Raw genomic sequence first — 24,223 nt, 5'->3', positions numbered from 1 at the left:
AAATGAATAAGAAACAGACGTCTTTGGAAAGTTTCTTTGCTAAGGAGAAAAGGTCCAGTAGAATCCGCAAACTCCCAAGGAATGGACCCGCAACCCAATTGTCAACAAATTGGGTCAATCCAGCATGTCTGTGCAACAAGATCAACTGCTGAAGATTGCAAAAGACAATGGCCTTTTAGGGGTCGTTTTGCATATCGCGTATTTTCTAGAGTTTGTGCAAGTTCCTTATTTCCAATGGAGGTGTGTGGCTTGTGCACGCAAGTGGCATGACGCGCTCGCGCCTTCCAGATGCACCCAGTTGAATGAATGCCACGAGGAGCATACCATGAGTCACATGACAAGAACTGACCGTTCAGCTTGTATGGAATATAGACCATTTTGAGGGATGTAAACAAAAACAATGGTTCCAATATATTTCCTGTTTTACATTTTTAATTTCTATAGCTTCTCAGAATCCAAAAAGAGCCACATATTGTTAAATAATGTTATGACAGCTGTTTTAACATTAATTTATGATTGAAATGCCTCTTGTTACAGTTATGAAATAGTTTGAGAACAAGCAGGAAATGTTCATGAGCCAATGACACGACCACATTGAAATGGTCTATACACATTTCAGTTGACTAATCATCTTAGACAACACAGAACACCTAAACACTGCAGTGCTTTGTAATTTTCTCCATAAAAAAACTTGCATCAGAGTTACAGCAATATTTTGTCAGCTTGTCATCCTCTGAGAGAACAGTTGATGGTCGCCTAGCCACCTACGAACCTCGAATGACAAGTGTTGACCTGTCATCGGTGATAAAAAGGTTGAGGACCACTGAGTTACATCACTTCACTGACATTATCTCCTGAGAATTCATGGGATGTTGAAGTGTACATTGAATATGACTATTGTTTTACTGTTACTGTAAGGGACACTATACTGTCAGTAAGCACCATCCTACGAATGAGACATTAAACCGAAGTCTTGACTCTCTAAAAGGACCCAGGATGACATTCGAAAAGAGTAGGAATGTGTCCTCAGCACCATGTCCATGCAAACTTGCTAACCGGCCTCAGTCTATCATTGCCTTCCAACCATCCCCATCTCATCTGATTGGCTTCATCATTCAGTCTCATCTCCACCAATAAGCTGGTGTAGAGTCTGGTGCAGAATGGGTGCCGTTGCATCATACAGGTGGATTCTGCAGACTGATGGCGGTTCATTGAGCGGTACATTGAGTGGTCACAAAAGTGCCATGAAAATGGAACAAATGATAGTCAACTCTAACAGGGTGTTATAATGATTATTGGAGCTTTCTGTATGTGTGTTGGACAAGTTTTATACTTAAACCAAAGATCTAAGAATCCCTACTTATATTTTATTGTTTCACATAATATGAGGCAAAATTCATATTCAAGATTTACACCTCCAAAATGTCCATTTATGCACTTGGCAGAGGCTTTTAATCTAATTCTTAAAACCCCAAAAAACAGCAAAACAGTCATGCTTCCCTTAGCAAGCACCAACGTTGTATAATGAATTAAGCCTACTCTCAGTAGTAGCTCGGAAATTGCTGTTTATTGGTATTAATTCAGAGAGTAGTGCTGGCTAACAACGCAACAATCATTAGCACCAGAGACAAATCAATATTTCTCACCTCTGGGGGATGTTGAGAGATGAGGTTCTTTGTGCCAGGAGGTTACAATATGGGGGCTGGGCAGAAAACCAAGGGCCAGTGCGACCGGTCTTTATCGATTAGCTCTTTGAACCCCTGCTGATGTTGTAAGGGGGAGGAAAGCAGGAGCCCTATGAGGCTTCCTTTCTCCCATGTTAGTCTCTGACTACTTCGCTTCTCTTTCACAGTCTAGGACAAGCAGATTTATGACTCCATATGGATGACCTAGAAGTGCTCTATGCCCTTCTTTGAGTATTTAAAAGAGGCCCAACGTTTACCAAGAACTAGAGTCAAAGAGCTCATCAGTGTTACAACTTGCATTGTTACTTTGTTTAGTACTATTCTAACTAGGCTTTTAATGGTTAACTGAAGTCATGCAGGCTGGTCTTAACACATCTGGATTCCTGAAGACCATTTGTAGCTGGAGTGTGCAAATGCTTCCCCTTGAAGTCCATTGTACTGCCGACTGTAGCCTCACCAAACTTGAGTAGAGTTTTCAAGTGAGTTCTAAATCTTAATTAACTGGTTTAGATGTGTTTAGTTAGGGTAGGAAGTTCTGGGAATTAAATGTTGCAGGGTAGTGAGAATCATTTTGGACACCTCTGACTTTTCCTGTCCTACAGCCCTTATCAATTACTGTAGGGCAATTCTTGGACACTTGGACACACAAGGAACTTGGCTTTGTCCTAATAATTAGACATACATGCTTAAAAACTCCAGTCTATGGCAGTCACTGTTCTGCACATCTTCCTTACTAACACACACTTGTTTAGAATCATCAGCTTGTTCGTAGACAGAAGATGTGTCCCAAATTGAATACTTTCCAACAATCCAGTATGAGAAAAAAAAACAATACCTAATCCAAGTAGTACATATAAAATCACTCACTCTCTTTCCTGTGGCTTAGTCCCTCATTTATCATTTATATTATTACTCATTTATATGTTGAATTTCCAACAACTGACTTTCTGACACAGTTGTGTGACAGTCATTCTGTTTGTACTGTTTAGACCAGGGATTCCCAAACTCGGTCCTGGAGGGCTGATGTTCTGCTGTTTTTAGTTTCAACCGTAAACATACCCCATCAAGCTAATTATGCTCTTGCTAGTCATACTAGAAGCTTTCAGACAGATCTGTTGGTGCAAATTGGATTGGATAACTATAGTTTAATGTTTGTGGTAACCATTTTACCACAATAAGCAGTTAATTTAGTTTAGTGAATCTGTTTGTCTTCCGTCATTCTCTCTTTTTAGCCCTCTTTTGATGCCCAGCAGTTTTTTAGGGGTCAAGCACCAACGGTTCGTAGGCCCTATTGGAATTGCTCCGTTTATTCTTCATCTTCTTCTTCGCAAAAACGAATCACATTTTTGAAGGTGTAAACATGCTCGAAAACCCATGAAACTTTGCACAAACACAAGAAGTGGTGAAAATTTGTTTGTTTTAGGTTTTAGAAGTGGGTGTGGTAAAATGCACTTTTGACGGAGTAGCCCCCAAGCTACGTTTTACGCACATGTACGAAAATTGGCAAACACATCAAACATGCTAATACCTACAAAAAACTCTCTTTGAGCTAAATCTGAAACCTAACAGGAAGTCAGATATTTTTCACTTCCTCTGCAAAAAAAAGAGCAGTTTTTGCCGTTTCCAGGCTTTGTATTTTAACAAACTCCTCCTAGGGATTATATCAGATCAACACCAACTAAAGGCCTTGAAATTATTAAATTGTAAGTATTGAGTGTTTTCGTCGAAGGGCGTTTCCGTGGCAGCCTTACAAACTTTTATGTTTCGCCACGAAACAAGAAGTTGTTATAACTCAGGCATGCATTGTCTGATCTGCTTAAAAATTCACACGTTTGATGAGAGTCCTGACCTGAACATGTTTACATGCCAATATCCTGTTACAGTCATAGCGCCACCTGCTGGAAAGAGGGAATAACATATTTTACATTATTACAAACGCCTCCTAGAAATTGTATCAGATTATATACAAATATTTTCCGTGTAATCCAAAGACCTTAGTGATTGTAAAGTGTGATGATTTAAGGGAAGGTATGAATGACTCAAATTGTTAACCTGAATGCAACGCAAGTAATTTGGATCAAATATTAGTGCAAATGTATAATCTAGATTGTAAACCCTTCAATTTATTTGCACTAAGTGTGAGTGTAACAGCTCTGATATGAGATATAAAGCATCCTCTTATCAATGTAGATCAAGAGCATTTCAGTGGAAGCAGAACTTTAGGGCAATACACTGTTCGAGTACACAAACACCCTCCATTTGTATCCATAAAACACTCAACAGTCTATTTCCTCTGTATCCTTGGGGACCAAAAAACATTTTGAGCTCTGTTTACCACAAGCAGATAAAAACACAAAATGGATAACAGTGAGTCATTATAGTCCTTTACTTATTGCAGAGCTGAATAATTGAAGATTATTTATTCCAATATGTACAGTAATAAAACAAATAAAAACTAACTATGATTAGATTGTTACAATTAAAGAAACAGTACAAATTTAAGTTCTGTCATAATTTAGTCACCATCATGTTGTAAAAATGTCTTTTTCATTAGTGTATTTTGTTCAGTATTTATTTTAACATTGTTTTGAACCCCACTGATTTTCATTACATGGAGAAAAACAAACCTTCAACAAATATCCTCTGTTTTCCACAGAAATAAATAAAGTCATACAGGCTTGGATTGACATGAGAGTAAGTCAATTTAATATCAATTTAATCTGGGTTCTTTGTTAATACAGCAGTGGCATTTTCTGTTCTGCAACATTTCATAAACTAATGACATTGGCATTGTTTTCCAATGGCCAAAATTGAATAGGTTGTTTCACATGACATCATTGATGATGCGCAAAATTCAAATGGAGGGCAGGAAGTGATTCTTTTACATGTTAATCGCTAACAGAGCGTCAAAATGTTTCTGTTTTATGCTGATAATAATTGTTTAAATCAGCCAAAATAAGAAATGCCGAACAGCTTTTATAGACTTCCAAAAGTTTTTGCTCATAAAGGGGGGAAAGTTCAAGAAACTGGCTAAAAAACGGAAGAAGAGCCGGCATGTAATAAACACTTATTCAATACATCCATGTGTACAAACTTTTTATGAATGCGATAATTCATTTGACAGCACCAATAAAGATGACAGGCATAGCTATGTGTATAAATGTTAATGCGTTATATAAAAATCAGATACAAACACCACCACACTTACAAAATCCAGGAGAATGTAAATAATGTGCCTTGCCATGTAATCGCTGCAATGAAATTGTTTTGCAATAATCCAAGTCTTTACTGCCATTTCGGCATAACAAACAACCATAATGTTAACATGGAGATGCGGTGAATGTTTGTTGATGGCAAGTTCATCAACCGAACAAAAAAGAAATGCAACCCTTGCGACAAAACTAGACGGTTATTATTGTTTAGCATTTTAAATAATAATGTAGACTATGCGATACGCTTCTGTATGCTTTCATCTGTTATTTCGTGATGTCTGGAAGATCGCAGAAATATAATGAACATGCTTTTGAAGCACATGGTGAAGGGTATACATTGTACAACTCTTCGTTAATGAATGCTACAGAATACTGTAGCATAGTAAACTGATAAACTGTAATAAATACTGTGACGTTAGTATAAACTGTGGTGCATCGTGATGGAATATAATTATAGAAACTATTGAATAATTTGTTTATTACTACAGTTGTGTTGTATCACAGCAACAATATAATTACTACGACAGTTTAATTCAGGGGTCAGGAACCTTTTTCCGCAAAGAGCCATTTCAGATTTTTTTGGCAAATGCATTTTTTTAAAGAGCCATTGAGTATATATATATGAAGCATCACATGTTGAGCAAGTCCATGTATTAAGAAAAGATAATTCATAGAATTTCTTTCTATTTGCCATCACCACTTATGAATGTTGTTTGAATTTACGTGCAAGGTTACCATAGAAATGTACATGTACTGTAAGTTGCATGCCCTTTATTGGTGTCGCTATTCAAGTTAATCCACAGCGCCACACACGTGTATTGGATGAAACGTTCTTTTATTCTTATTCTTATTCTTATTCATTTTGCTGTAAAAAATATACAATAAAAAGGTCATTTTAATTGTATTTTCAATAGGAAACTGATTTTTTTGTGACAGTTTTAATTTTTTATTGAAGGGAAACAGCTGGTGAGCCACATATTTTTGGTCAAAGATCCACATGAGGCTCCCGAGCCATAGTTTCCTTACCCCTGGTTTAAATGAAGTAATTATCTAGTATGCTTCCAAACACAAGCATTCACTATAGTATTTTTCATGTAACGTAATTATACAGTATGTACCAGTTCCATGACAGGCAAATATATTTTAATTCAGTAGAAAACTCAGCCCTCTTCATGATATAAGGATCATGCCCAACATATGTGCTTCTTTTCTATTTATATCTCCTTTGAAATATGATATAAGTCGCAAAAATATGGACTTTCCTCTGTGTCTTCCATTCAGTTTTTTTACTTCCTGCCCTCCATCTGAATTTCGCACATCACTAGAACCACGTAATTAACAACCTTTAATAATTCAATTTTTGTGTTTGACAAAAATATCAATAGATTTATAAACACAAGCTGTTCGAATGTGTGAAACAGTTGAATGTGTGTACACAATACACACCGCCACTAGAACTGTTCACAAAAAGCTTTGATTTGCTATTTTTCTTCCTTGCACATTCAGAAAATCTGATTTGCAAGTAAATTCTAGGGAAACTCTCTATGGAATTGAGCCCAAAGGCAAAAGGTGTGATGTGGCCCTTCACATTCTGTTTAATATTCATCAAAATAGAGAAGAAATAGAGAAAGATAAAGAGGAAAAAAAGACCAAACAGAGCAGATCAGTCCTCAGGAGGAAATATCACCTCCAGCGCTTGTGTCCTTCACAAGACTATCATCCGCAGACAGACTCTATTATAAACAGCAAATACGCTTTGAACACAAAGAAAGATACAGATACTATCCGAAAGGCAAGGAGCAAAACAGATGTGCATTATTGATCGCACTCTGAATGATACAAATCAGCATTTAACTGTCTGCACGCTCTGTACTCAGAGTTTTACTAAATAAACATAAAGTAAATGCATTTCTAATATTCCCAAAATTAAATCGGAGTAGATAAAATACATCTAAATAAATAACAGATGATACACAGTTCCATGCAATCCCAAACTAAATGAAGGCAAATTATGTCAAGCTGACCCCAATTTTGGCTGACTTGGAAAGGCGAGCTTTAGCATGATTTGTATGATAACGGTTAATTAAAGACAAGCCCACAGGGCAGACTAGCCTGATCGAGGGGAAGACACCATGCAAAATATGCAATTACTGACACACTTTCAGGAGTTTTTCACAGCAAATGACTCACCGCTGTCAGTGAATAACTATAAATGTCTGAGATAAGCAGTCATATATATTGTCAAGGAAAACAAAGACCCACTAGTCATAGTCGTTAACCTTCGCTGTGCTTTACTTCAGTTAATTATAGGGAAACACAAGGACACTGATGAAATAATTTATAATCATCCATTACAATAAAACTGCTCAAAAAACTGCTCAGCTAGAGGACGTCATTTTCCAAAAATGAATGTCACTGACAAAATAAAGACCACATAAACATAAGGTCAAAAAGTCAGACTATTCTGCTTCAATTGTGGTCATGGTGCAAGTTCATATATAAGCACTAATGTTTATAGTATGATTAGTATATTTGTTGGTATGTTTTAGTATGAATATGTTGTTAGTGTGTTTCCACTATGGATTAGAATGGGTATGTTACAGTAGTATGTCCAATGTAAATTCAATGGCAGTTTTTTTTTACAATGGAAGTCTACGGGACAGCTGCTAGTGTGCCATAAGTGGTTTGCTAGGGTGTGGCTAGTAAGTTGAAAGCTCATCAGTGATTGGCAGATTGGCAGTCTGAGTTAAATGAGCCCAACCATAAGTCTGTATGACAGTCTGGCGCAAAGTTATGAGGTCACAAAGTTTGGTCCAATGTTAAGTCAATGGGAAGTAAGTTTCTAGTATGGATTAGTACATTTGTCCCAGTATATTGCTAGTATAATTTGGTATGTTGTTAGTATTTATAGCTCTTGTTCACTGCTGCTCTTATAGTTGTGTAAATTGCTTCCTTGTCCTCATTTGTAAGTCGCTTTGGATAAAAGCGTCTGCTAAATGACTAAATGTAAATGTAGTATTTCCAATGTAATGTCAATGGCAATTTTTTTTTACAATGGAAGTCTATGAGACAGTTGCTATTGTGCCGTAAGTGGTTGCTAGGATGTGGCTAGTAAGTTGAGAGCTCATCAGTGATTGGCGGATTGGTAGTCTGAGTTAAATGAGCCAAGCTTTAAGTCTGTATGAGAGTCTGGCGCAAGGTTGTGAGGTCACAAAGTTTGGTCGAATGTTAAGTCAATGGCACTTTTCCGAATTTTCTGGGTCAGTTTTCGGAAAAAAGTAAGTCAGACCATTTGGAAAATGAGTTTCACTGAAAACAATAAACAAAAGTCAAAGGTCAAAAACTCAGACTATTTTGTTTTAGGTGTGGTCATGGTGCAAGTTCAAATATAAGCACTAATGTTTATAGAATGATTAGTTTGTTAATATGGATTGGTATATTGTTAGTATGGATTGGTATGTTGTTAGTATGTTTCTAGTATGGATTAGTATATTTTTAGGATGTTTGTTAGTATGTTTCCAGTGTGGATTAGTATATTGCTTTATGAATTGGTATTTTGTTAGTACTGTATGTCCAATGTAAAGTCAATGGCAGTTTTTTTTACAATGGAGGTCTACGGGACAGATGCTAGGGTGCCGTAAATGGTTGCTAGGGTGTGGCTAGTAAGTTGAAAGGTCATCAGCGATTGGCAGACTGGTAGTCTTAGTTAAATGAGCACAGCCCTAAGTCTGTATGACAGTCTGGAGCAAAGTTATGAGGTCACAAAGTTTGGTTCAATGTTAAGTCAATGGGACTTTTCTGAATTTTTTGGGTCAGTTTTCAGAAAACTGTAAGTGGGATCAGTTGGAAAATAAGTCAGACCAGTTTGGAGGTTTGGAGTTTGGTTCTCAAGCCACCATAACTATTATTTCTGTATTTTGAAAATTAGGCTCACTCACTATCCTTTGGCTTAGTCCCTGAATCATGAGGGGTTGTCACAGTGGAAGGAACTGCCAATTACTCTGGCATATGTTTTATTCAGCAAATGCCCTTCCAGCCTCAATAAATAAAAAATAAAAATCAATCAACCTCAGATGTTTCCATAATAGTGTACCAACCCAGAACCCATTAACTATGACATTACTTAACATATGACAATATTTAACTATGATTTAACAATTCAACATGGATCCCCAACATTCTGTAATCGCACTAACAATCACATTTAAAGCATAAATAAGACACCTTGTGCTGTGCAACCAGTTTCTGGATGACTGCAGAAGTATCCTCTTCCATCACTATTTGTCTCAGTTTTCCTGTTCCTCTCTCCTTTCATCCATATCTCTTCATCATTTCACCTCCCTAAAAGAGTCCATTTGTCCTAGATACTGTATGTTACATTGTGGTCGATCGAATACAGTATTAAAGCAGTAATGGGGGTCCACTTTGGATGGTTACTGTGTACTCCATTTTCTCATTACGCTTATCATTCAGGATGTAACAAAACCCAACAAACACAAAGCATTGGCTAATGGTAATTTTTTTTTTTTTGTTGTTAAAAAATAGTTTATATCAAAAAATCATATACTGTAAGCATCTAGCAACACTTCTAAATCACAGAGCTTTATACAGTATATGGATCAAAAAGATAAACACTGTAGATAAACAGAAAGATAGATACATAGATTTCATTATTTAATTTGATGCATGCACAAAATGAGCCCTCATGTTTGACCCACATTCATAAACAGACAAAACGATGATACATGTATGCCATACTGAATAAACATCTTATTGACATTTACATTCAGACTCAGAGAGAAGACAACATTTCCCAGCAGGAATAGACTATGATGGGCCAAATGCCCAGAAAACTTCCTGACACAAGAAAGATTCGTCATAAACCTGACACAAGAATCAATCCTCACCTGAAGCAGTCTGAAATTGAAGCACCTCATTAATATATTTTGAAATTACATACTTTATTAATATAATGCAAAAAACAACAACAACTATATGTGCCATATGAAATTTCCTCCAAATTTCTGACAATTTTTCTCAGTCTCATATGTTTGTGTTCAGACAATTCACTTTAAAGACAACAAAACTAACTTATCGAAATAAAAAAGTCAAACTATTTTATACTAAACCACACACAAGAGTGTGGGAAATATTTTTTAAATGTATATATATATATATATATATATATATATATATATATATATATATATATATATATATTACATAGAAATTGGGGGAAAATATACAGTGGGGCTAATAATTCTGACTTCAACTATAGGCTATATATATATATATATATATATATATATATATATATATATATATATATATATATATATATATATATATATATAAAGAATATCAGATGCAAAGCCACTAAATTTAGCAAATGGAAACTACCTAATACATCCTGAATTACTGACAAACATATCGATATATTAAAGTATCTGAGCTGTGTTTACCTCCTGCAGCTGCTCTAGCTCCTGTTTTAAAGCCTCCTGCTCTATCTCGAGCTCGGCGTACTGATGCTTGAGCTTCTGGTTCTCCTCCAGGACAACCAGACCGCATTCCGCAGCCCGGATCTTCTCCCGGTTCGCCTCTGCGAGCTCTCGGGTCAGCCTTTCCACCTCGCTCCGGTACTGATCCACCGATTCCCCGCATCCTCCACCGGCTGCCATCGCCTGCGGTCTCCGGTCGGGTATAATCTCTGCGTCCTCCGTTTCCGTGACTCCCCGAGAGGCGGAGGCTGATGGAGATTCAGGTGGAGATGCTGCAGTCCGTCCACCCGATGCGCCTCCTGTTTGCCGATGCTGAAATTACGTTTACACCGGAGACACATGGGCTGGACTCGATTTCTTCATGGTAGACTATGCTGTGATAAACCGCACCATTGTTCCGTCCATAAAATAGGCCTACAAATATATATTTTATTCTAAATTCTAACTTCAAATGTTATGAGGAAAACCGGCGCCATCTACCCGGAACGCCAAGTGAGCAGAAGTTGATTCTGTCTATCAACATGTGACGTCACTGCCTCCCCCCGTCCCGCATCGTTTGCATTATTTATATTGCATTATTGGTGTGTACTGTTTGTAGTGTAAGTCTATGCGTAGTTTAACAAAAGCGAGAAATATTGAAGTTGATTTTATTTTGTTGATAAGAAAAATAGGCTATCATGAACGACAAATTTATTTAGAAAAGCAGCAAAACAGCACATAGCTAGCCTATTGTTGATCCTCGAAATAAATGTTATAATATTCTCAGCTTCCTAAATCTGTAACGATGTAAAACATTTTATTTGTTTTGATTATTGATTACCACTTGAACGCTAATATGTTGTAACATGAATGATGTTAGATAATATTGCGCCACTTGCTGGAAAAGACCGCAAATTACACGTTCAAAGAGAAGTAGGCTAGTTGGACTAATGTGAGTTTAGATTCTAAAAATCATCACAATTCCAGATCTGCTAAAAAGACAAAAACTGCTGTATAGTGTATTATCCTGAAAATTGATCAGTTGATGATGTTCAATACTCCAGAATAACTAAAACGTCAAGCAAATTCTTGGTGAAAAGGCATAGAAAAGATTGTAAAACTTAAACATTTGATCTGAGCAGTCTTAGTAACTAATTACATGTGATATTCATTACTGTAACCAGATTAAAAAAAACCTTTATTAAGATTATAATGCATATTAGAATGCACAGAATCAGAGTAAATATATTATGAATTACATAATTAAAGAAATATTCACACAAACACAGTAAATTAAAAATTATATATTACATTTTCTTTTCTAAAAATTCAAGTATCATTTTTCTTTGAATTCTTCAATGGAAAATGGCATTATGAATTAATTCGCAATTATATTCAAAATTATGCTTAATAAACAAACATGTAAATGTTAGAAAATACATTTGTAAATGTATAAATCACAAAATTACTTGAAACACAAAAGGCATTGACCATGTAAATACAATTTTATTCTTTATTATTAATCTACAAGTATGTGTTGATGTAATACAGTATGTTTATGTGATGCAGTGATTCCAAAACATCTCTGTCAAACACATATGACCAAAAATATTTAATTAATTTAATATTTCAATAATTTAACAATAATTTGTTCAATTGGCATGCAAGTAAATAAATGAAAAAAGAAAAAAAAAAAGATTTATTTTATTTATTTATTAAAAAAATATTTTGTTATATTTTATGATCAGCTCATAAAATTTGTAAATATACTTATATTCTCTCTCACACACTCTCTCTGTGCACAATGACATTTCTATTCAAATCTGTTACAATCAAGTAATCTAAATAAAAGTAATCTAAAAGTAGTCCAAAATTAGTCATAATCATTACCTACACTGTAAAAAAAATCTATTAATTAAGTTTCCGTATTTTGTGAGTCACAAGTGTTTTCAGTGTATTTACGGTTGTGAATTGCATTATGGGATGCTGATCTCCGCTAAATCAACTTTTGATGTTGAAAATTCAACTCTACGGTTTAACAAAGGGACTTTTATTGACATTTTAGTAGTCTGAAATAATTTAATGCATAAGAAATAATATATTAAAAGAAATGAGACTGTAAAATAATAGAAAATGTACTGGCAGTTTAGTACAAGGGTTTTGTACTGTAAGATACGACACAAACCCAGACAATATCTCATTTTAAATCATTAAAAATGTTCATAAAGCTCATTTTTTTTCCAACTGTTCAGGGTTAAAGGTTGTTGGAAGAAAGATCATGGTCCCATAATGCAATTTGAAAGCATAAATAAATAGCGGAAAATAAAAACATGAATTACAAATTATGTGAATGTGACCATAAAATTGGTAATTTTTACAGTTTAAAATTAGTTATCTAAAAGATTACGTTAACTACTATTTTCATTGTGCAATTTGTAATCAGTAACACCCAGAAAAACAACAATTAAGGCCACTAAAACTAGCCACAAAGCTGGTTTAAAGATCAATCTCATGGTGTTTACCCTAACAGTGTAAACCAATGTTGATGTACAGCCAATAAAGCAAATCACTGATCTATAAAAGTAAGATATATGTCAATAATCAACATTATTCAGAATTACTGCACTAGATGTACAGTATAACTCTGAACATGACAGCACTTGAATAAAGCTTATCTAAGTAAATTATAAGCAGGAAAATGTGAAGAGTCTGAGAAAAAGACCTCATGACACTCTTTGTTTCTGAATGCCAGCTCTTCACCAGCCTGCATGTGATTTTATTTTTGTTTTTTTCCAGACTATGACGTAGGCCTGCTGGTTTCAGCATTTGAAACATTAATTTGATTGGCCAGGAAATCAAGCACATCCTTAAAAATGAGGAGTGCAGAAAGGGTGAAAGATCATGTTCGCTTTATCTGAAAAACTTCCTTGACTTTCACAATCATTAACTACTGGATTGGACAGCGGGATTCATTTCATCTGAGGAATGTCCGTCAAGGTGAGTAAAAGGCATTTCTTTATATTTTCCAATTCTGAGAGAAATTGTATCTCTAAAAGTAGCAGGCATTGGGTTGGTCTGATGAGAGAATGATTGGATGATTAGGTTTGTCCTGTCACTATCTCAGATAAATCTGCAAAATGGGAGACATGTGATACAGTATGTGTAGTATATGAGACTACTTGCAAGGGTCTGGTTTGAAGAGCTTTACAGGAATGTTAAACATGTTTAATATTATACTACAGTACATCTAATATAGTATATTAAATGAATTGGACAAGAAATAAAAGGGTTGCTTGTTAAAAGAAAAGAAAATAGTTCAAATAAAGATAAAGTTCACACATTGTCATTTCATATGGAATAATTTGGAAACCTAATGTTACTGCATTACAGGATACAGCAAAAATGACCATATAATTGCCATAATGAAGAGGACACACACACAGGCTATTTTCAGTTTAGTAATTTAGTTAAACTAAAAACTCATGACCTGTATGCAGTACCTTAAATGCCCTGTGGGTTGGTTGTGGATAAAAGTTTTTGACAAATGAATTGATATAAATATTAATATTCTGTATAAGTGTAAAATCGTTTTTTACATGTTTTAAAAATGTTTTAAATTTAGCTTATCCTGTTAGCCAACGCTGCATTTATTTAATCAAAAAAACAGCACAAATTGTGAAATGTTATTGCATTATAAAATAACTGTTCAAAAGTAGTTTATAAATAAATGTAATAATTTATTCTAGTGATTTTAATGATGAATTTTCAGCTTCATTAATCCAGTCTTCAGAGTCACATGATCTTTCAGAAATCACTCTAAAATTAATTATTATTATATATTTATTATTATTATTATTATTATTATTATTATTATTATTATTATTATTATTATTAATAATAATAGTAATAAAGTAATAATGACTGGAGTAATAATTTCATTTGAAACTACATACAATAAGTAATAAATAAATATTTAATAAAAAATATTTAACAATTTAACCGTTTTTAAAAATTTTAAATATTAAATAAAATAACAATAAAAAAAACAAAGACAAAAAACAAAACAAAACACTGACCCCAAACTTTTGACCAGTAGTGTCTGTACAATTAAAAATGTATAGTTAATATTAAATTAAATAAATAGCAGGTGCTCTGAATATCAATATCTGTATTTACAAATTAGAAGAAATTTGATCAGACATTTAAAAAATAAAGCAAAAACTAATGTTGAAAGCAATGTTGAATATATAAAATAAACCATAATAAGTGATAATCGGTCTCTTAATTGTTTCCATAGCTGTATATTTTGTGTATATATAATAAGCTTTCACACTAATTCATTTCTGTATTTTCTGTTTCAATTTAGTTACATTTTAAGCTTTAGTACATTTGGTAAATTTGGTTTAAGAGCTTTGTGGCCGTCAAACTAGGGCTGCACGATATTAAAACAATTTGACAATGCAATATTTTGTTTTGCTGCAAAATATATTTTGCAATATGAATACAATTCACCAGATAGCTTGAAAAGCACTATTTGCAAAGAATTCATTAATTTAGATGGTCTGGGATTATTCTACATTATTATTTGAAAAGATAAAAGTGAAATATTTGACATCAAATGATCAGTACTTGAATGATCAGATGTAAAATAACACTGTGTAGTCTTCACTGTGTAGTTTTAGCAAATTCATTGTTTATATTTTATAAAGATAAAGTATATATAAATAATGTAGTAATTCTTCTTCTTCTTCTTCTTCTTCTTCTTCTTCTTCTTCTTATTATTATTATTATTATTATTATTATTTTATTTTTTTTATTATTATTATTATTTTCAGATTAAGTTACAGTTAAAATCCAATAATTGAAAAAAGCTGTTGCTTTGGTAAAATATGTTTTACCGATATGAATACAATTTCACCAGATAGCTTGAATAGCTCTATTTGGAAAGAATTCGTTAATTGGAAAAATAGAAGTGAAATATTTTACATCAAAATATTCAGGTACTTGAATAATCAGATGTAAAAGTCTCCACTGTGCAGTTTTAGTAAATTCATTGTTTATATTTTATAAATATACACTCTCAGAAATAAAGGTACGCAAGCTGCCACTGGGGTGGTACCTTTTCAAAAGGTACACATTTGTACCTAAAAGGTCCATATTAATATCTCAAGGGTACATATTAGTACCTAAAAAGAACAAAAGTATTCCTCTTAAAATTTTTAGGTACTAATATATACTTTTGAGGCACCAATATGGACCCTTCAAGAACAAATGTGTACCTTTTGAAAAGGTGTCACCCCACTCTTTATTTCTGAGAGTGTAAAGTATATATAAACTCTGTACTGATGATGATGATGATGATGATTATTATTATTTTCAGATTAAGTTACAGTTATTAGTAAGTTACAGTTGTTATTACAGTTATTCAATTATTGAAAATGAAGGTTGTTGCTGTGGTAGAATATGTTTTAGCTTTTTTCATTTAACTCATTTAAAAAGTAACAATACTGTTTTGGTATTAGTTGTTATTTCAAGTTTTATTTTATTATTTTAAGTATTATTTTGAGAGTCATAATAACTCTGCATGCACCGAGTTACTATGTAAACCAAGCAGTCATTCAACAACAAAAAGAACCCTTGCACTGAAATAGGTAATAAATTATTCTCTTTTGCTTTTTTTAAAAGCAAGAGAAATAAGTAAGAAATAGTTCACCCGAAAGAAGATGCATTGCATGACAATTAACATGCATGCAAATACAGTGGTGCACATGCTCATATTTGTGTGTGTGTATGTGTTGGTGTGTATCTGGAGCCAGAGGGATCTCAGCTCCAGCAGCACGTGGCTCTAGTCAGCTGCCTGCTAGTTGTGGCGTAATTAAGTTCACATGAGCAGCTGATGGGATCCATAGCATTTACAATCAACTGCAGCATCCTCAAACCCTGTCCCGTGTCTCTATTTTTTGTTCTTCCTTTTCTTTCTGCTCTGGTCTTTTTTTTTTTTATGCTGTCCTTATCTAGCTCTTGCCCTCTGTCTTACTAGAGCTCCCATTGAGAACTGAGCACCGTTTTCTCAGTCCACACCACAATCATGGCTCCAGAGAAAAACAGTGACGGGTTGGACAACTATGCATTTACTGTAAGTATTTATAAATGTAAAGTGACTCTGTAATTTTGTAACTTAGTCTTTAATCTTCTAAAATTTTGTTAGATTGAATAAAAACAAATAGTTGAAAATACTAGTGTGTGATCATTGGTGTGTTAAGGGTCTTGTTTTCATTGCGTAAAAGTTACAACAGGTTATACTGTACATAACACCCTTGAAATCACAGTTATAAAACTCTATGGTCCAATATTTCTTTTTATTGTTCACCGTCGTAACCATATCAGTCTGGATGATGCATGCGTTACTCATGTGTTTGTTATTGTGGTCATGCTCAATGTTTTAGTGACTGGAATGTGTAACAGTGTTTATCACTCAGAGCTTTTATACATAACATTGAACTTTTGATTAACAAAAATCAATACAAAATGCCAGCTTCTTTGACACTTTTGTGTAATTTAATGCTAAAAACTGCTATAAAAAAGGTAGAAATTGGATAATGAAATCAGGCAAGGTGTATTGGTGTACTAAAACTTGATATTTAAGGTCTCTTTAAGAGATTCTCTTGACTAGAAGTTTGCAACTTACATCGAGCAGTCATTAGAGTATTAGTAGACTGTTGGAGTAACCTGCTAACATGTTATTTTGATGGTCTCTCACAGGGGCGTAGCAACCGGGGGGGACCGGGGGGATCCGTCCCCCTCACTTTTAGAGACAGACCATTTAGAAACAAATGATTAATAATTATATGAACGTATGATCTCATACAGCCGCCCCCCCTCCCGACTTTTAAAATGTCTGCTACGCCCCTGGTCTCTCAACCTAAATTCACAAACTTTATCATATTTAACAGGCTTCTTATAATCTAACGAGAGTTGGTTAATGTTATAGTTGCTTATAATCAACTGAATGAAACAGGAAATGCTGTTTATTTCAAACTGTTGGATCAGAACTGAGAACTCAGAACTGAATATTTATTTTTTTGTCTGATTTAGGTTGATGGTGTGGACCATTTCTGTGAATTGCCTGAGAGTAAGAAAGAAAATGATGGTTTTTCAGAGCGGGGAGACCGTAACAAACTAGCCTATTGTGTCACAGACATTCCACCGTGGTATCTTTGCATCTTTTTGGGGATTCAGGTAAGTGTTATGATAGTATCATATCATTGGACTCTTGTAAATCAGTTCAATTGATCAATCCTGACTGAAGCATGTGCTTTGAACAGCACTGTTTTTGTTAGTGTTTCAATAATGTACAATAGAGTGTGGTCCACAAATCTAGAATCATATTTTTTAATCACCTGAAATGAATATTAACAGAAAAATTAACATTATTTAGACAAAATTCAACATGCAGTTAGATACTTTATGCCTTTAATAGCTCAAACTGAGCAAAATAATGTAGTTTAGTGCAGATGTTGTTATTTACGTGGCCAAAAGTAATTAATGATATATCAGTAATCTACTTACATAAAATGTCTAAAATCAGTTGTAACTCTAAATCTATATATTGTGTAGGATGATATTTTTAAATATTAAACTTCGTAGCAAAGTTTTGATCATGTTGACTCTTAAAAGGGCTTAAATATTAAAGTATCAGATATGATGTAGGCTTTTTATTATTATTATTTGTGACATTCATGTGGACTGCATTTGGTCAGACAATGTTAGTCATTTTTTAAAATTAGGCTGGAGAATATTATCATTGAAATCCGGCATGAACCGGAAGTTTCTGAGACTTCTATTTCAGCATGTTGACGTCTTTCCAGCTGAAATCAAATATTGAGTAGGGGGCAGGGCTTTTTTACACATCATTTCCTCCTTGTAGCATATTAACAGTAAGAGGCGTGGTTTAAGAGCATTGTGGCTGAAGCCGTCAAACTCGTCAGGGCTGCACGATATTGGAAAAATTTGACATTGCGATATTTTGTTTTGCTGCAATATATACAGTATTGTGATGTGAATACAATTTCACCAGATAGCTTGAATAGCTCTATTTGGAAAGAATTCATTAATTTAAACTGTTTGGGATTTATATTTGGAAAGATAGAAGTGAAATATTTTACATCACAATATTCAGGTACAGAAATCGAATAATCAGATGTAAAATAACATTGTGTAGTCTTCATTGTATAAATAAAAATAAAAAATACATCTTTACTAGACTTACAAACTGTACGATTTTATGTTCCTGAATAAACCACAGGTTTAACTAAACTGTGCGGGGTTGCGGCCCTCCAGAAACCAAGTTTGACACCCCTGCTTTAAACTATCGTGCCTGAATGCTCACACAGTAACAGGCCTTAAAAACATTTGCAAATGATAAACTTTCACTCCATTATGGATGAACTCTTTAGTAACTCCAAAATCCTCGGTGTTCTAAACTGTGGCTCCTGGTAAACTATAATCCCAACAAATAAACTCAACGCTGAAGTGTCCTGCAATGTGACCCTTGTGAATGTGCACATTGCAATACTGATGCTGAAACGATATATTGTGCAGCCCTATGTCAAACTGACGTCAACAGAAACATAAAATAAAGTAAAAAAAGGACAGCAGACGCTAATGGTCTGATTTTGACTGAAGATTGCCAAAACTTCTGCTGACATTAAAGCAAAAATAAAACATACATAATCTATTCTAAATGTATTTCATCTAATGCTGATAATATGTTATCTTAAATAAAAATTATGCAAAATACACTCACCGGCCACTTAATTAGTACCGGGTTGGACCCACTTTTGACTTCAGAACTGCCTTAATCCTTCCTGGCATAGGTTGAACAAGGTACTGGAAGTATTCCTCAAAGATTTTGGTCTATATTGACATGATAGCATCACGCAGTTGCTGCAGAGTTGTTGGCTGCACATCTATGCAAATCTCCCGTTCCACCACATCCCAAAGGTGCTCGATTGGATTGAGCTCTGGTGACTGTGGAGGTCATTTGAGTACAGTGAACTCATTGTCATGTTTAAGAAACCAGTCTGAGATGATTCGCGCTTTATGATATGACGCGTTATCCTGCTGGAAGTAGCCATCAGACGATGGGTACACTGTGGTCATAAAGGGATGGACATGGTCAGCAACAATACTCAGGTACTGTAGGCTGTGGACTTGACAACTGCCTCAATTGGTACTCAAAGTGTGCACCGAGTGAGCAAAGAAAATATTCCCCACACCATTAAACCACCACCAGCAGCCTGAACCGTTGATGGATCCATGCTTTCATGTTGTTGACGCCAAATTCTGACCCTACTATCAGAATGTTGCAGCTGATATCGAGACTCATCAGCCTGTGCAAATTGTAGCCTCAATTTCCTGTTATTAGCTGACAGGAGTGCCACCCGGTGTGGTCTTCTGCTGCTGTAGCCCATCCGCCTAAAGGTCATGTTGTGTGTTCAGAGATGCTCTTCTGCATACCTTGGTTGTAACGAGTTGTTATTTGAGTTACTGTTGCCTTTCTATCAGCTTGAACCAGTCTGGCCATTCTCCTCTGACCTCTGGCATCAACAAGGCATTTGCACCCACAGAACTGCCACTCACTAGATATTTTCTCTTCTTTGGACCATTCTCTGTAAACCCTAGAGATGGTTGTGCTTGAAAATCTCAGTAGATCAGCAGTTTCTGAAATACTCTGACCAGCCTGTTGGCACCAACAATCATGCCATGTTCAAAGTCACTTAAATCACCTTTCTTCCCCATTCTGATGCGGTTTGAACTGCAGCAGATCATCATGGACTATGTCTACATGCCTAAATGCATTGAGTTGCTGCCATGTGATTGGCTGATTAGAGTTTTGCATTAACGAGCAGTTGGACAGGTGTACCTAATAAAGTGGCCGGGGAGTGTAGATACGTTTTCACAAGTGGTTTCAGCCATTTAGAATTAGCGTGTGTTCAATATGTTATGAAAGATACACATAATAGTTTCTCTCCATTTCTCTGACAGCACTATCTCACAGCTTTCGGTGGCATCATAGCCATTCCTCTAATATTGTCTCAAGGCCTTTGCCTACAGCATGACGGCCTCACGCAAAGTCACCTAATCAGCACAATCTTCTTCGTGTCAGGCGTGTGCACTTTACTGCAAGTCACTTTTGGAGTGAGGTATGGTTCCCTACATTACTCATAGCAAAATAATGTGTTTCACAGACACTCTACACAACAGAAAGAGTAACAAAACCAAAGCCAAATTTATGCAATGATGTGTAAAGTTATCGTGGGATGTGGGGTAAACAACAATAAAAATTATTTACATGAAGAATCAGGATTGAATGTTGGTTACTCTAATACAAGGGAATGTCTTTGTCAATTATTGAACCTTGGGCATTTAATTATAAAATTTGACGTTTAGCAAGTGATTGCTATACAGGAATGATTGCGTTCTTTGTTTCATAATGAGACTACACTGATGTGTTATTCTAATGCAGTTTGCTTTGAATTAAACAAAAAAAAATGTATTGTCATACAGTCTGTTTATTATTTTTTTATTAATCCATAAGCATCACTTTAAATTTTTTAAACAAATAAATAATATAAATAATACAAACTATATAAATAAAACAAATAAAATAAATCAATTAAAATAAATAAATAAAAAATACACAAGGGTTAAAACAAAAAAGATAAGATAAAATAAAAAAGTAAAAATAAAAAATAAATAAGTATATAAATAAAATAAAATAAAATAAAATAAAATAAAATAAAATAAAAAAAAAACACACACACACCCACACACGCACACGCACACGCACACACATACACACACACACACACACAAATATATACTGGCCCATCGATCAGCTGAAAATAACTGATAACGCCCATTCAATCGAGTGATAACATTCGAAGCGAGTGATCATGTTGCATTCTAAGAAATATCGTAACCATATTTTGCCATTTTAATATCATAAACATAAGAAGACAAGGCTTAATTAATTATATTTAAGCATTAAACAATTACTTTAGTCCTTTCTAACATACGCAAGCAAGCACACACACACACACACACACACACACACACACACATATATATTAAGGAAATAACAATAAAAAATTATAAAATTAAATAAAAAAATACAGAAGGGTTAAGACAAATTTTTTTTTTTGGATAAAATAAAGTAAAAATAAAAAATGAATAAGTAAATAAATAAAATAAAACAAAATAAATAAAACAAATAAAATAAATAAAATAAATAAAATAAACAAAACAAATAATATAAATAAAATAAACAAAACAAATAAAATAAATAAATAAAATAAAATAAAATAATACAACAAAACAAATAAATAAATAAATGTGTATTATACGTACGTAAAAGTGCTTTAACTTGACTAAAAACATTTTTGATTCAGTTCAAATGTTGACTATGATATGTATACACACACACACACACACACACGCACGCACACACAAAATCTTCTCTCCGTTAAACAGAAATTGGGAAAAAAATAAACAGGTGGCCTAATAATTCAGGGGGGCTAATAATTCGGACAAAAAAAAAAGTATAAATATATATTTATGCATGTGTGTATGTTGCGTGCGTTCCTGTCCAAAATAATTCTTATAGTTATGTTCCAGATAAACCCATCATGGGACAACAATCCAGATATTCAATCCAAGGGTTCATTGACCTAGAAATGTGTGAAAAATGTAGGCTTAGCAATGTTTTCACCATCTGAGAAGCCTCTGATTGTTTTAAACTGAATTCGTACTGAATTTGACCTAATGACATGTCACAGAAATCCTAAAATGATAACTCATCAGATCATATGATAATCAAACATGATGAAACTGAAACAATCTATTACTGTTTACTGATGTGCTGTAGAAATATTTGGCACGCTGGTCAGAATAGTTCCTGCAGAAGCTGAAAATCATAATAGGATTAGAAAGTTTCCATCTTATTAGCATGCAGTTCAGCACATTTTAAATCCACATTCCTCAGGGTCTTTCAGATGCTGTGTAAAGCTGTGGAACTGTTGTATAGCAGTATATTATTATTGTATATTATTATCATTCATCTGTGTAACTGATTTGGTGCCATAAGCTAACTTATTGCAATCTTGATTGTCCAATAAAACCATAATACACCATTTACAGTGACTTGAATCAACAAATAACATTGTAAATCTTATATAGTGTACTAGCAACACGCTACAGCCTGCTTCACCTGCTGATATGGGTTAATTGCTCTTTAGTTTGAGAATTCAGTGAGGGTTAAAGTACACACTGAAATGTTAATAACAGTTGCGGTACTTTGTCATTTGTCACCAATGTTTATTTACAGTTGTGAATTGCATTATGGGATGCATTATGAGTCTGCTCTGTCGAGTTTTGATGTTAAAAATTTAACTCATGTTTAACAAAGTGACTTTTATTTACATTTTAGTAGTTTGAAATAGTATAATGTATGAAAAAAATATATATATTTATATATATAGAGAGAGAAATAAGTCTGTAAAATAACGGATCATGTACTGGCTGTTTTATTACAAGGTTTGTGCACCGTAATATACAACCCCGACCCAGAAAATATATTACTTTACACGATTAAAAATGTTAATAAAAGTCACTTTTGTAAAACTTTTCAAGGTTAAATGATGTTGGAAGAAAGAGCAAGGTCCCATAATATAATTGAAAAGTATAAATAAATGAGGAAAAAAATAAAAACATGAATCACTATGGAAAACTGCTCATTTACGGATCATTTTTACAGTGCAGAAATGAACTGTAGGATTTGCAACTTTATAAGATGGATAGAAAGATACATCTCAATATTAATAATCAGAGGAAATGACACCTTTTAAGAAAAATCTATAAAATTTAGGTAAAAAAACTGGCAGCTGTGATTGGCAGAAATTTTCCATTAAAATATGGCAGAAACTATAAAAGAAATGTCATAATTGTTATGCATTTTATTGTAAATTACCATATTTCATTAATGTACAGTGTTATACACCGATTTTTTTTTCACATCACACTTTTATTAGACAGACAAAACACAATCATAAGGATGTGGTGATGAGAAAGTCATATGATGAACCAATCAACCAATCACCACAAACAACTTTTCCCATAAGCAGAGAAGCATACTTAATATATTGTATAGAAGGTGCTCAGTTTCATAAAACTAAAGTACAAATTTATCCAAATTAGATCATATAAAACTCCTATATGCATAACTGATGCAAAACCCTAAAAAGAACCATAATATTAAAAAAAGAAATTGTTATAAAAATATTTTTTTTGTTATGCAGGGAATTCTGGAAAAGTCAATTTATGGTTACTCACTGTATATATCGTCACCTTGGAATTATAAGGATCTATCTGCGTTCTGAATGATTTTGAGATATTGAGATATTAAGTTTTTGCATTCCATAGCAAACAGTAAGTGTGTACCATTTGTTTTTTTAAATAAAAAGTCTTCAAATGTAAACAACTTATAAAAAAATATCTTATAATGTAAATAAGTTGTCATTTAATAAGAATATGTCAATAACTCAATTTTGACAAAAATGTCAGATAGAACTTTATAATTCTAAGGTGACGATATATTAAGAAAACTTACCTGTTTACCAATTGAACTTACTGTTTTACACTGTAAACCAGATTACAGATTTCAGGGTTTCTGCAGGTTTCACCAAGTCAAATTTAAGACTTTTTAAGACCATGAAGACTGAAATTTCAGACTTAAATATGGCAAGACGCTAAGGATTTTTTAATTGCCCAGCAGAAAAACAAATATAAA

General features: G+C 33.9%; 2 protein-coding genes across 3 annotated transcripts in view; one reads left to right on the top strand and one right to left on the bottom strand.

Annotated features, from left to right (window-relative positions):
* The window catches only part of bicd1a (bicaudal D homolog 1a), a 72,340-nt gene extending 61,682 nt beyond the window's left edge, over positions 1-10,658 (bottom strand). The window contains exon 1 of the mRNA XM_056478637.1: positions 10,360-10,658. Coding sequence (XP_056334612.1) covers positions 10,360-10,575 — 216 coding nt within the window. The 5' untranslated portion in view covers positions 10,576-10,658. The remainder of the gene's footprint in view (positions 1-10,359) is intronic.
* A 2,593-nt stretch (positions 10,659-13,251) lies between these two features.
* Positions 13,252-24,223, top strand: part of slc23a4 (solute carrier family 23 member 4) — a 21,227-nt gene continuing 10,255 nt past the window's right edge. The window contains exons 1-4 of one of the 2 annotated variants that reach the window (XM_056478946.1): positions 13,252-13,371; positions 16,415-16,510; positions 17,470-17,613; positions 20,422-20,579. In XM_056478946.1, the coding sequence (XP_056334921.1) occupies positions 16,463-16,510; positions 17,470-17,613; positions 20,422-20,579 (350 nt within the window). In that variant the 5' untranslated portion in view covers positions 13,252-13,371; positions 16,415-16,462. Of the gene's footprint in view, positions 13,372-16,392; positions 16,511-17,469; positions 17,614-20,421; positions 20,580-24,223 lie in introns of both variants that reach the window. The other variant, XM_056478947.1, reaches the window with a different exon arrangement.

Source organism: Danio aesculapii, chromosome 18 (genome assembly GCF_903798145.1).
Source record: "Danio aesculapii chromosome 18, fDanAes4.1, whole genome shotgun sequence".
Classification (NCBI taxonomy): domain Eukaryota; kingdom Metazoa; phylum Chordata; class Actinopteri; order Cypriniformes; family Danionidae; genus Danio; species Danio aesculapii.
The sequence above is the reverse complement of the archived record's forward strand: the minus strand, read 5'-3'. Positions and strand labels throughout refer to the sequence as shown.